The sequence below is a fragment of the Rutilus rutilus genome (assembly GCF_951802725.1).
Source record: "Rutilus rutilus genome assembly, chromosome: 10".
Lineage (NCBI taxonomy): Eukaryota > Metazoa > Chordata > Actinopteri > Cypriniformes > Leuciscidae > Rutilus > Rutilus rutilus.
The window spans coordinates 16597181-16610827 of NC_140215.1; the positions used below are offsets into that span (position 1 = coordinate 16597181).

The window sequence follows — 13647 nt, forward strand, 5'->3', positions numbered from 1 at the left end:
AAACCCAAAAACAAGAGCGAATTATTTGCAAGCCATAAAAATATGAGCCATTGAAAACACTAAGTGAAGAGCAGAAGGTTAATGTGTCAGCGACACTGAGCTGCACATAGATCTACAGTAACTCTCTGAATGTCAGGGTTGCGAGGGAAGGGTGTGAAAAACACCCTCACTCTCACAGCCTCTCAACATCCACTGCCAGAAGACAATGACCAGACACACGCTGCATGGTGATGATGGGTGCTACAGGTGTGTGTCTGTGAAAGCGATGAAGTCTTTTATCAGGATCGTATGAGGAAATATGAGTACATATAGTCACCTCCATACATACTTATCACTTTAGCCACTCTTTTTAAACATGTATGAATGTCATTGCGTTGGTTTGATACAAAATATCAAACCAAGTGGCATTTATGTTCAAGAAATAATTCACAAGCACAAAGTAAAACATTTAAAAAAACATTCTATTCAAATGTTTGGCAATACTTAAAAAAAAACTATTTTGCTCACCAAGGCTGCATTTATGTATGTTTTCTATTTAAACATATTTTAAAATGTAATTTATTCCTGTGATGGCAGAGCTGTATTTTCAGCAGTAATTACTCCAATATTTAGTGTCACATGACCCTTTAGAAATCATTCTAATATGCTGATTTGTTGTTCAAGAAATATTCCGTTTAAGAAATTGTGTTTTACAAAATAATTAAAACTGAAATATAAATTTTTCAGTCATGCTGCTTCGTATTTTTGTGGAAATGGTAATAAATGTATAATTTATCTGAAAAATAAATATTTTGTAACAACGTCTTTACGATCACGTTTGGTCAATGTAATGCATCCTTGCAGAATGAAATAAAAAAAAATTGTTACGACAGTCTACACTGTTCAAAACAAAGAGAAAAAGTATTGTTTCTGGATCATATTCATAGTTACAGTGATGAATATATGTGGTTACAATACTGAGAATTGATATCATACATACAAAACAAAACCTATACACCAGTTGAGGTTGTAAGTAAAAGGCCCAGAGAAGTGAATTAGTCCTGAGAAAACACCTGACATATTTTGGTTGGCAATTCATTTCCATTTGGATCGATCTTTTCTAGTGCAATGATATTCAATTTGAACTGTGCCCAAATACTTTTTGGAGCAATTGTTGTGTGTTGACAGAGTTCAAAATCTTTCAAGAATCTACACATCTGCAAGTTTGTTCGTTCTGTTGTGTGCTCTCCGCTTAGTCGGCTACACATTTTACAGTTTTACTCCATTCGGCGAAACTTCATAGATTATTTCATAGATTACAAAACAATAATGAAAATGATTCTGTGTCAGTCTACATGCATGTATATGTATAAAGAGAGAAAAAAAGGAATGGTTAAGACAGGGAAGAAACTCACCTGCTGCAGGTCTGCCAATGAGTAGAGGTGCACGTGCTGTAACAGGTATTCTCTTGGAAAGATCCTGCAGAAAAAAAACAAGAAAAATAACATGAAATAGCATAAAAAGCATATAAATATTACCTCAAGTCATAACTGAGCCTGATCATATCTGTAGAAAAATAACTGCAATAGCTTACACACAAATCTACTTCAGGGGGAACGCTAGTTTCCCGCCTTTCTGCTTCTGTATCCATGACAACATGGGTCCAAATTGCTTGGAAATAGGGGTTAATTCAATTGAATTAGAAAAAGGCTGTAAAATAGGCATTTAAAAGCACTATCCCTTATTATGGGTGAAGTGGGGCGGCTCAGTCTCTCTCTCTCCATCTGGCTGGCTATTATGGCCCTCTTCACCTCTCTCCTCCCATGAGCCAACACTCGCTCTTTCCCTCTCTCATTCACCCACGCCTGCTCACATTACAAACTCAAGGGCCCACAGAATTATCCAGAAAAGAGGGGAAGGGAAAAGCAACAGGCACACTGTGAGGTGGAGAGAAAAAAAAACGATGTGCGGTTGCGAGAAGGAAATGAAACGAAAAACTGTTATTGATCCCATCTTTTACTAACTAGTCAGTCAATAACAACCACTGACAACTGACCCAGCAGAACAGGCGATTCAGTCTAATGAAATGTTAATGTTCCTCATTGGAGATGCGTAAAACAAATCATTCAGTCACAAAGCTATTGGTGTAGCCACACTATAGCGGACTACTGCTGTCTCTTTTTTTTTACCACAAAAGGCTGGAAAATTGGATCTATTAGGAAGTTTGGCACTGGAAACCGGTGCATCTTTACTCCTGCCCACTAATAGTTCCTCCACTCCGCTTCCTCAGTGGCTTGGTTCCGTCATTAGCAGCCCGTCAGGCAGATGTTGGGAATTAGAGACAGCCTTGCAGACCACAAACACAGCTAGAGACAGGAGAGAGGGAATTTATGGCATTAAGGCATGGGAGGAAAGCATGCTGGGTAGTTTTGAGCTATAATGGGGCATTTAGGAGTGAATTTAGCTATTATATTATGTAGAGTCGCACATGATCTAAAAATCGCCTATGTTGCTCAAATGCACGCGTGTTTTGAGACTCGCTGGACATCTCAGTCTTCAGCTTTAGGGATTGTGGTGAACCTCCATCTTTTCATTCACTGCCATAATCTCATTGCTGGCTGAAGAGAAGCATGGCGGTACTCCAGACAGCCCTATTCACAGCTCATCCCTCAGACCTCATTAGGCCAAGCAATCATTACAGCACTAATCTTAGTCTAAACTGAGGCATGGAGGCAGGGGGTGGGATGTTTACTAAGCTGAGGATGAAATCTCTTTTCAGTTGTTTATGGAAGGCTCAAGGGTCAACAGACAAGAGTTGCAGCAGGTGTCATTAGTACAAATAGAGCTGATGACAGCAGCTTTGTTTAGGGTTTGATGTATGGCACGTCAAAAACGATACTTTATCAAGAGTTGTGAATGCGTTGTCTTAGGTTTAAGAAATATATGCATTTAAACCTTAAAGAGAGAGAGTTTAAATGTGCTGTCTTTTTGGCCATGTTGTACTGTTCTCAGATGGGTCAGAGTATTTGTAGATGTTCTTTAAACTCCTTAATGAAAAAGAATGATGCACGATGAGTAGGGTTGGTAAACGAGATCCAACCAAATGAAAACACCACTGCTAAATCTATAGTGCAAAGTATACAGCATCAGCCACTAACGCACCTTTTGAGTGAGGTTTTACCTGCAAAGCTCTTTACTAGCTGACCTCCGTTACACACAAATAGTGTAGTTTGACTGCAACCAGCAAAAACCAGTGTAGTCTGATTCCAACACAAATGACTCTCAAAATCATGATCCAGTTCTTTTTAGTAAATCAAATAGAGCATGTTTGATTCCCAAACAAATGACTCTTATAAACCTTTTTTTTTTTTTGTGATTTAAAAACAAAGTGAAAAATGCATGAGTTGGTTCTTTAATGAATTAACACATACAGCTAAATGCCTCTAAAAAGTCATAATGGGACCATTGAGGAAGTGGAATAGACAAGAATTTTTATATTTTGATGATAAAGAATTTTCCACTGAAGTGTTTACAGATCACTCTTGACAGATTTGCGGCCTTAGAGAGGTATGAGCGCCTAATAAAGGGTCTGGAAACCACAGAGCTCAAAGCTTTACATACCCACAAATCTGTGCAACAAGTGTGGTATTACTGAACATCTTTTGGAAGGCTGACAAAGAAAAGATATTGCATTGACAAGATTCCATGTTCTAATGCGCTATCTTCTGTATGACAAGATGAAATCCTAACTTAATCCCTGCGGATGTGTTGTCACACTGATTCGCCTGCCTTTGTCAAGCTTGTTCAAGTCAGGACAGTGTTTGAAAAGAAACCGGCGTCTCTCTGGGTGTTCATTTACCTCTGGTCATGGTGACATGGTGTCTATTTTCTGCTTTCTATATCCTCCAGCATAAACTCATCTCTGATCATGGCAGAGCTTCATGTCTGAATCTTTTGTCATTTCTCAGGGTAAATACATTCAAGTGTTTGCAGTGCTGGTAGCCAGACGATATATGACTTGTCGTCAAACAAAAGACAACCAAATCCAGCCACCGGAATCAGAGGGTGGCAAGCACATTATAAGCAAGAGGCTATATGTTGATTTTGCCGTTTTCCCTCAACCGCCTATGGATAGATACTCTTTAATGGCAGAGAAACTGTGATTATGAAGTAACCTGTGATTGGTCAAAAGTAGATGAAGAAGAAAAGTCAGCAGGCACCATATTTAAATAAACAGGCTTCTTGTAGTTGTTATTTAGAGAATTAGTATTCAAGTATTCAAACAAGTGGAAAGACAGCATTCCATGGAATAAAATGCTAAAGGTTCGAAACATGGAATTTATGTTTCAAGTTAAGAATTATAGTTCTTTAATGGTTCCGTTAACCTTTTTTTTTTTTTTTACTTTTGAGAAACAAATGTTTCGAAAAATGAAATATGACTAATTAAAAATTAATTAATATTAATAATTATGAACGGTGGTATTAATACAATTCAATAATTCGCCTTGTAAAAGACACATTAGACACCAGCACTAAACAAAAAACACACTACACTGCCGTTCAAAAGTTTAATATTTTTACATTGTTACAAAAAAATTATATTTCAAATAAATGCTGTTCTTTTGAACTTTCGGTTCAAAGAATCCTGAAAAATAATGAATCACAGTTTCCACTAAATATGAAGCATCACACCTGTTTTCAACATTGATAATAATAAGAAAAGTTTCTTAAGCAACAGATCAGCATATTAGAATGATTTCTGAAAGACACTGGCTGCTTAAAATATATAATTACAGTAATAGTTATTTAAAATTTTAATAATATATCAGAATTAATGCTTTTATTATTTTAATTCATTTTTATCATATATATGCAGCCTGGGTGAGCATAAGAGACTTCTTTCAAAACATTAGAAAACACATGTATGTGATTGATTCACCAAAAAGAACTGGGCTGCGTCCGAAATCGCATTCTCTCTTGAGTAGGTACTTATTTTGAATAAGTAATTACTTCACGACCACTAAAAAAGTATGTTCTATACAGTACGAGTGTGTGTAGTATGAATGTAATCCGGTCGTACTGCATCCGCCATGTTGTCATCATCATGTGACCTACCAGTGTCAGTTGCATCGCTTCACTGTCATTCATAAATCGTCTCCTGTGGCCTCATGGGATAATAAAGTGTTCATCGTATGCACACTTCAAAGTCTCGCCGGAAGTAGCAGGTCATCCGGGTACTTTTTGCCTACTCTTTTATGAGTATAGAGAATTCTGAAATACTTCTTTTGTCTCATACTGTTTTTCGCCTAGTAAGGGAAGTATGTGATTTCGGATGCAGCCCTGGTTTATAGGAGTCATTCATTCAGGAATCGATTAGACTACACTGGCTATCCTGTTTTTGATCCACTTCAAAAGATTTTTAAAGAATTTCTCAAGAATCAGACAATACCAATTGCACTGTATGCTTACGATTCACTAAATTCGCTTGGAAAATGGACTTAACTGGTCGTGTTGTATGTTTCACACAGTTGATGCAGTAGCAGTGTTGCAGTGCCCCTGAATAGTAGAGCAAATCAAAACTGGTTCTTGTTTCCCAAGCCTAGACACGAGGGAGAACTATTGAAAGGTAAAGACTAAGGTAGTAAGCGTGTGTGTGGATGCCCCTGCAGTTCAATGAGGTGCATTAGGTGTGGACTGTGACAGATCTCCCCCTTCTCTCAAAGGCTTAGTGTAAACACTTGTGGGCCTCTTCACAACCGCTGATGAGTCTCCGGGCTGGGCGATGAATGGCTAAGGTAATATTTTAGCGCCACCGCCCTCATCAATCCTACACTGTTTGGAAAAGCGAAGCATTAGCCTGATGCCTGCTAATAGCCTGGCCATAAACACTAGCCCTCTAGCGCTGCCTCCTGCTAGGGTCACCACTGCTACACCCCGTAAACACAGCGGACAGATAAAGTCACCGCTCGGTGGGCAGCTGGGACCGCTCCAAGAAGATGAACCTCGGAGAGGATATTCAGTTCAAGCTGAGGTTCCCTTTTGCAAGAGCCCTCACGTCTGTACTTCAAACGGCCATCCTGTTTCTACGTCACCATGGAGTTCAAAGGAGCGAATACATAGGAAAGGGTACTGGCCCATTCAATAATTCAGTGATTCAAAACAACAAACAGCGTTCTGAACATGTAGCTAAGAGTGCATTAGCAACAGCATTAAGTCAACATTTGAAGTTTTTTTTATGAACGTTTTTGTTTTGCCATACTTGATTTCAATAGGGAAAAGAAAGAATAAGATGGAAATTAGTTTACCACAAAAAGAGCTCTATGTCTATCTGAGGATGTGTTTCATAGGCACTAGGAGAAATAAACTGCAGTTTCCTCTATTTTTTCCATTTGCACACCGTGATGTTATAAACTTTCTTTGACTTTCTTCTGTGGAACGCAAAAGAAGATATTTTGAAGAATGTCTCAGCGTTTCATATATAATATATAATAATAAAGATTGCGATGCAGGCTTATAAGAACCACACTAAAGTAAATGATTGCAAAATTTACAGTCGATTTTTGGGTGAAACATCTAAACTTCCACTTAACCCTAATTTCAGTAAACAGTTATCTTTTTCTGATGATTGACTGTTAGTATAAAAGGAGCTGAGCCATTTGTTGGGGAAACGCTGGTGGTAGCTTTCCACTGTGTGATATTTCATCACAGAGCTGTACATGCTTTCGTCTCCTATGGTGTGAATGTTTAAGGCCTCTAAGCGCAATCTCATGGTCTCCACACTGACCCTGGTAAGAGCACAAAGCATTCATCACATAGACAAGCCTTTTAGTGCTGAAACCTTTGCATAAACACAGCTCCTTCACATTCCTGCTGAACATGGACCTTAGAAATCCACCAAAGATCTGCTTATTCCCAAAAAACCCAAATGCATTCCTTGAAATAGCATTACAAATGACTAAATACATGCTAAATACATGTCTATATTACGATGAATCTCTCTCTATTGTGCACATTTGCAGGGTAACAAACCAGATGCTACCAGCAGCAGTCAACCACTATTTGATGTGCCTTGGAAGACTCTACAAATATTTATCACAGTAATGTAGCCTACATCAAATGATTAATGAAGATGCTATTGTCATGAAAAAGGTAGCTATTACAAGTAGGTGTTTATTATTCAAAAATAGGATAATGTCCTGTTTGAAACAAATTAGGTTTTTCCACAATATATATATTTACTTCTATCTTACAAATCTGGAAACAGAGAGAGGAAAATCTCAGTGTGTATCCCTGCTAGGCTAAATCAAACACTGTTATCACAATCACTGGACTACTACAACCAGGGAATATTTATACACTCATCTACTGATATCAATGAAGTATTTATGAACTTAATCTTATCTTCCTGACTTTATAACTCTTTATAAACTTTATAACTGTTTTGATGTCACTAACAACAATATAATCTTTTGTGTTGGTTCTTAACCAGAAAAAAACAAAAAAAACACCATATAGGCATGGATGAAACAACTGATCACTTCTACAGTCTCCACAGTGAGTTTTGCTCTTGCTCCATGGTCGTGTGTTTTATATAAAAATTTGTCACAATAATTAGCCTTTGCACATTTTATTTCATTTGCATATGATTCGAGTTATTGCAACAACTTTTTCAATAGGCGAAAACCCATTTGAGATCAGTTTCACGGGAGCATAAACATTCATAGATCACTGAACCTGTCATTTTTTAAGCAGAAGTTGTGCCATTAAACTCTCACCTTGACACTTTCCCAGACGACCTACAAGAAAACATTTATTTAAAAACTGCAGCAAATTACTGTTTGTTAGGAAACTAAGAAACGCTACTCCAGTTGTGGTCAACCAATCTCAACAAGGCCAAAAAATAAGATAAAATAAAATAAAACAAGCTTATTATATATTTTAGGAAGTTTATTTATGCAGCACATTTCATACACAGTGGTAAATTCAAAGTGCTTTATTATAAGAATAAAAAATGTAAGAAATAAAAATTCTAAATTTATTTAAAACGTATAAAAACAAAATAAAACTGATTGTCTACTTTAAAAAAAAAGAAGTTTTTTAAAATAAATATGTAATATTTATAATGCATTTAATTTCAGCAATTTTTAGTACGACATTGAATTGTGTGATATCAAGTCACATTGGCAACTGAAACATCCTCATTGGTTGATTTGATTACTATAAACTAATTGCCATTGATGGTTCCATAAACAACCTTTAACATAACATTGCACAAAAGGTTCTTTAGAATGAAAAAAGATTATTTGATTATTAAAATGTTCTGTACACTTAGAAATTTTGCGTTTAATAACTGTTCACTGAGAGGTTCTTTGGGGAACCAAAAATGGCTTCTATGTCATCGCTACATAAACCCCCTTTTGTGCAGTAACTGCCATTTTCAATAATCTGCTGTTTCGGTACCCACAGAGTTAATAAAGCAAAACGGGGTTGGTAAACAAAATGTTGTTGATTCAAACAACAAAAGACAGTCCATATCAAAATATACCATTTTGTCATTTTTAATCTGTTTTACTCTTACTTTCCCTATCTTTCCTCTTCCTGCTATCTGGCATAGCTCACCTGCGGCGGAGGTCTTCTGCCACTGTGGCCCGACAGCTGAAGAGGTAGGCCCTGAGAGACTGGAGCTGCTGTCTCAGTTTGAGAACGGCCGCCAGCGCCTCGCAATGCTCATACAGACACAGGTTCAACTGCTGGACGTCTAACAATGGCTCCTCATAAACAAACTCCAGAAACTCCTTCGCTTGTTTCGACACCTGAACCACAATGTCAACAATGTTGTTACTTGTAATCACTTTTAGCTTTTGTTAGATGTCTTGAGTCTTGAGCTGATTTCTAAACTCAAATGCACCATGGAAACGTATAGAATTATTAACGATATTAAAGATATGGATTGGGTAAATAGGTCTGTACACATACCTTGTGTTTATTAGTGTCCCAATTGTGCAGTAGACGAGCAGGTATGAGGAAGAGGTTGTCCTGGTGACAACTTGGGCAATAGTACCAGCCACTGTAAGAGCAAACTTTAGCTTTGCCCCGTGACAGACCCACTGGCCTCTGACATCCTGAATGGAAAAACAAAGCAACAATAAAAAGGAGGAACCTCAAACAACACACAAATCAAACCTGGGAGGGGAGAGATCAAGTCTGGGTTAATGAAAATGTTAATGACTACCTAATCTACTGATGAGGGCACGACCCTGTTAAAATCTGACAATCATTAGTGGAAGGTGATCAATCTGTTTGGGTAATGTGCTGATATGTCAAGGTTTACGACACAACCCTGGTTAAACACAGATAAATATTACAGATAATCCAGAAATTTAAAAAGATTTATACAACACAAAAGGATTGAGTCACTGATTAAAACCAAAACTAAAAAGGTGGTTTTACCTGTCCAGACACAACTGAAAGAATCCAAATGCTTCTTAGTTGTGAACAGGCACAAATACTGAGCACATTTAATGCGAGATATCTCCTGAAAGTACTTTGCTTTGTCTTTTAAATGTCTTGTTCAAGTTGTCTTCAAACAGTCAGGCGGCACTCTACCAAAGGGCTTAAGCCGAAGGAACCAAAACAGGTGATTGTGAACATGGCAGGTGTCCCTTATCCAAGCCATCTTGGAGAACCAGAGCCAGGACAGTGTGGACGTTCAAAGAATAAAAAGAGAGAATGAAAGGAACAGGCACAGACGGATATGGACAATCTTTTCAGTGGAGCGTAGCGTCAGCTATACACTTCATAGGGAGAAGAAATGTGGACAAGATGGGAGGTAGGATAGAGAGGACAAAAACAAGTCAGAAAACACAGTCTCTAAAAGAGGGAGGCAGAATGTTATCGCTACACATATCTGTAGAGGGAGACACTGATTACGGTGTTTACAGGCAATGCTGTAGGTCTATTTTTGAAGCATTGTTAGCCGACTGAAAAGGACCAAGCCGAAAACAGTGAAGTACGTGTATCTCTGACTGTAAGCAGAATTACATCATTACCACCAGATTCAAAAGAGTCAGTTCACTCATAAATAGCAATTCTGTTATCATTTACTCAGCCTCATGTCATTCCAGACCTGTAATAGGTCCTTTCCTCGGTGGAGCTCAAAAGGAGATGTTTAGCAGAATGCTCATACAGTTATTTCCATAAAAATAACAGTGAACGGGTACACATACTGTAGAGCTTCAAAACCACAAAATAACTAAAATAACTCACATAAGAGTGAACATTAACAAGTGAAAAAAAAATGTTGTATGTGTTGTTTTATGTGAATTACTTTAGTCATTTTGTGGTTTTGTGGAACGGTAATATGTATACTACCATATAAATAATATGATTAAGACATTAAGCATGCCACTTAAACATTGTTGCACTGCCCTAAGAAATTTTAAAGAGAACGGTGTTAGCCATTTTTGATGCATAATAAAAAAAAAACTAAAAAAAAACAAAACACTGGGCAAAAATTATTCTGTGAAATGTAATTCTGTGACTCTTGACTTGCACAATACGTTGCCAAGAAATACAGCCATATTGGACCAAGAAAAGAAAATTCACTCTATTCCATTTCCAAACCCATACGTAATGGGTTGTTCTAGCTGAGGTTAGGCGCTAGCATCATGCGCTGCACTGTGCTGCCAATGTAAACTTGAGGTTTTTAGGGGCAGGGACCCCAGACTATAAAAAGTCAGAGGTGGTGTCCCCCATGCCACAGCTGATGGGCGCCTGATATTTGGGCTGAACCACAGACCAAGCAGCAGGGTGTCGTGTGTCAGAGCTGCCTTGTAATCAGCATACATGCAGAGAGTAAACCCACAAATACCACCCTTTTCCAAAAATAGCACATCGTTGTACAGCGCTCATGCTACGGAGACTATTATTAAGAGAGAGCTAGTTGAGGCTGGGCTTTACAGCAAAAGGAAAACAAAAATTGTGCAAAAATTAAAGGAGAAGCGGTGACTCAAAACTTGTCGACAATGTTTCTGTGCATTACACCGGCTTCCAAAGCATAGTTTCTGTATAACCTCATGGAAGAATCAGCAGCTAACAGCTCACGTCATATGCTGTAGAATAATAAAAAAAAGAGAATATATGGATAATGTTTAAATTCGAGCTAGTAGTCAAGCTATAGCCTTCATCTACACACAATATGTAAAAAATTTAACAATATAAAAAATTAAAAAAATTAAATACAAACCGTGCATCAGCCAATTGTATTCTGACAGTAGAGCATATATGCATGTCAAAGCAAAGCTACAATGGGTCTGTTAGCCTGACTTATGCAAATATTATATGCAAGTCGGTTTTTATGTGTATGATATTTCAGTAACGCTTTACAATAAGGTTTCATTAGTTAACTACTTTAGTTAACATGAACTCTACAGCATTTATTAATCTTCCTTAATTTTAATTATTGTTAACATTTACTAATACATTATTAAAATCAAAAGATGTAATTGTTAACATTACTTAATGCAGGGTGAACTATCATGAACAACTGTATTTTCATTAACCAACATTAACAAAGATTAATACATACTGTAACAAATGTATTGCTTATTGTTAGATCATGTTAGTTACTAATGTTAACAAATGAGACAAACGTTACAGATTTTTCTAACCACGCGTACAACGTACGATCAGCTCACACATGCGCTTTGTAGCGCAGACACTGAACAAGGACTTTCTAGTGCTATCTTTCACGCGCTATTAAATGGAGTCTACTTGTGCGTTTGGCTGTACACATACGCTAAGTGCTAGCATCCAAACTACAGTTGCTTTGGGCTTTACTGTGACATTTTAAAAAGACAACTGATCACATATTAGACATACTAAAACTGAACTTTTATTGCATGTAAACAGTGCCAACACAATTATTAACATGTCCAGCTTTCTAGCAAACTGTCTGATCCATTTACACCAAGCCTGTTGGGCTAAAGAGATTCTGGACAGTGGCCAGAGAGCATGTAACTTCTGAGAAGGAGTTGGCCGCTTGGTAACCGCAGGCTCTGTGTATTGTGGACATCACAGTCTGTGCCAGTAAAACACAGCCCCACGCATGAGTTCCCACATACATTCAAACACACAAGGTGCCAGTTTACACGGCACAGCCAGACAGACAAGACAGAATATATCTCGCCATTCTGGGTACAGTGATGTCTGTGGACATAAAAAAAAAAAAAAATCAGGGCCAATTGAAGCCTACGATACATTCTAGCAGGTTGGAACTGCGGCCCTGAAGCACACATGTGCCGCTTATTCAATTACATGAATTGAATACGGTTCTCAACATTTCTCAATCTCATAGCCAAGCATAAGTGGAGGGGAACGGCAAGTTCTTTGCACAAAAAAGCGGGGCCAACCTGAGACTGTGGGAAAGACAGAGAGCCATGCCAAACAAGAGTCGTTTGATGTGTTCAATGCATGACTGTCCGCAAGATTCCCCTCTTTCATTTTCAGCAGCACCCTGTTGTCCTAAAACTACAACTATCTGCAGGGGAAAAAAGAGGTGAAGTGGGGTGCTCTGAGGTCCCACTTGCACAATGGTTTTCTAGTAGAATAAACGTGACAGATCTGGAGGAGGTGTTCGGTCCTTCAGCGCGAGAAAGGTCTTGCTGTTTTCTAGCTGCAAAGGCTGTGACTCGCGCCACTTTCAAGCAGCCCGCCGAGTTCCATGGGACAAGAACTCCAGGGTGGGGCTTTGTGGCTCGATAAGCGTGAAAGAAGACAAGGCCCCAGCTTTGATGTCCCCTATTCAAGCTGACATCCACTTCAAAAAAAAAGAAGAAAAAAAGATGGCATAAGGTTGTGCGTGCGCAAGTGTGCTCACACATGTGTTTGCTTGAGACAGATGCACTGCCCATCTTTTTGATGTAAACAGCAGTCCGTTGGACCTCCATTCTCTCCACCTGACCCTGCACTCCCTCTTTTCCCAACAACAGCTGGATCTTCCCATTTGATCTGCTGTCCTTCTTCGCGCTACAGGATACTTTAGTGGAAATGTGTGGAAAAAAGCCCAAGCTGGGTTCAAGCAAACTATGTGATTTGGCTTGAGAAAAAGTGTGTGTGTGTGTGTTTGAGAAAGGAAGGTAAGAGGACGGGTCTCCTTTTCTGCTTCAAAAGGACGACATGCATGACCCTCCTAAACAAAGTCCTGTTATTCTGTCTGCCGATTGATTTGAATAGAGTTTGCTCATTGAGTGTATATCAGCAGTGTTTTGACAGGAGATGAGCTAGAGTGAACTGGACAACCTGGGTTGGTCGCAACACATACTAACACTCATTTAATGAACAATCCAATAAAGCACTGAAGGAAAAATAAAAACTTTGATTATCACAATGATATATTACTTGTACACACTACCATTTAAAATTACGAGGTCAGAGAGATTTTGTTTTGTGACCCTGAAGACTTAAGCTGCTGAAAATTCTTTGCAAAAAAAAAAAAAAAGACGAGATGAATGAGACGAATAAAATGCATAAAATATCTTAAACTAAAAAAAGAGTTCGAATTTCAGAATTTACGATGTATTGCAATAATGAAAGAATCAAAATATAGTAATCAGTATTCATACTATCAGAACAAATATTCACACCTCTGGTCAACCACTTAATATTCAT

At 38.1% G+C, this 13647-nt stretch overlaps 1 protein-coding gene across 1 annotated transcript in view; it reads right to left on the reverse strand.

Annotated features, from left to right (window-relative positions):
- Window positions 1-13647, reverse strand: part of plekhm3 (pleckstrin homology domain containing, family M, member 3) — a 42220-nt gene that overhangs the window by 16342 nt on the left and 12231 nt on the right. Inside the window, exons 4-6 of the mRNA XM_084420499.1 lie at window positions 8956-9101; window positions 8599-8792; window positions 1395-1458 (exon numbers count right to left, since the gene is read on the reverse strand). Coding sequence (XP_084276625.1) covers window positions 1395-1458; window positions 8599-8792; window positions 8956-9101 — 404 coding nt within the window. The remainder of the gene's footprint in view (window positions 1-1394; window positions 1459-8598; window positions 8793-8955; window positions 9102-13647) is intronic.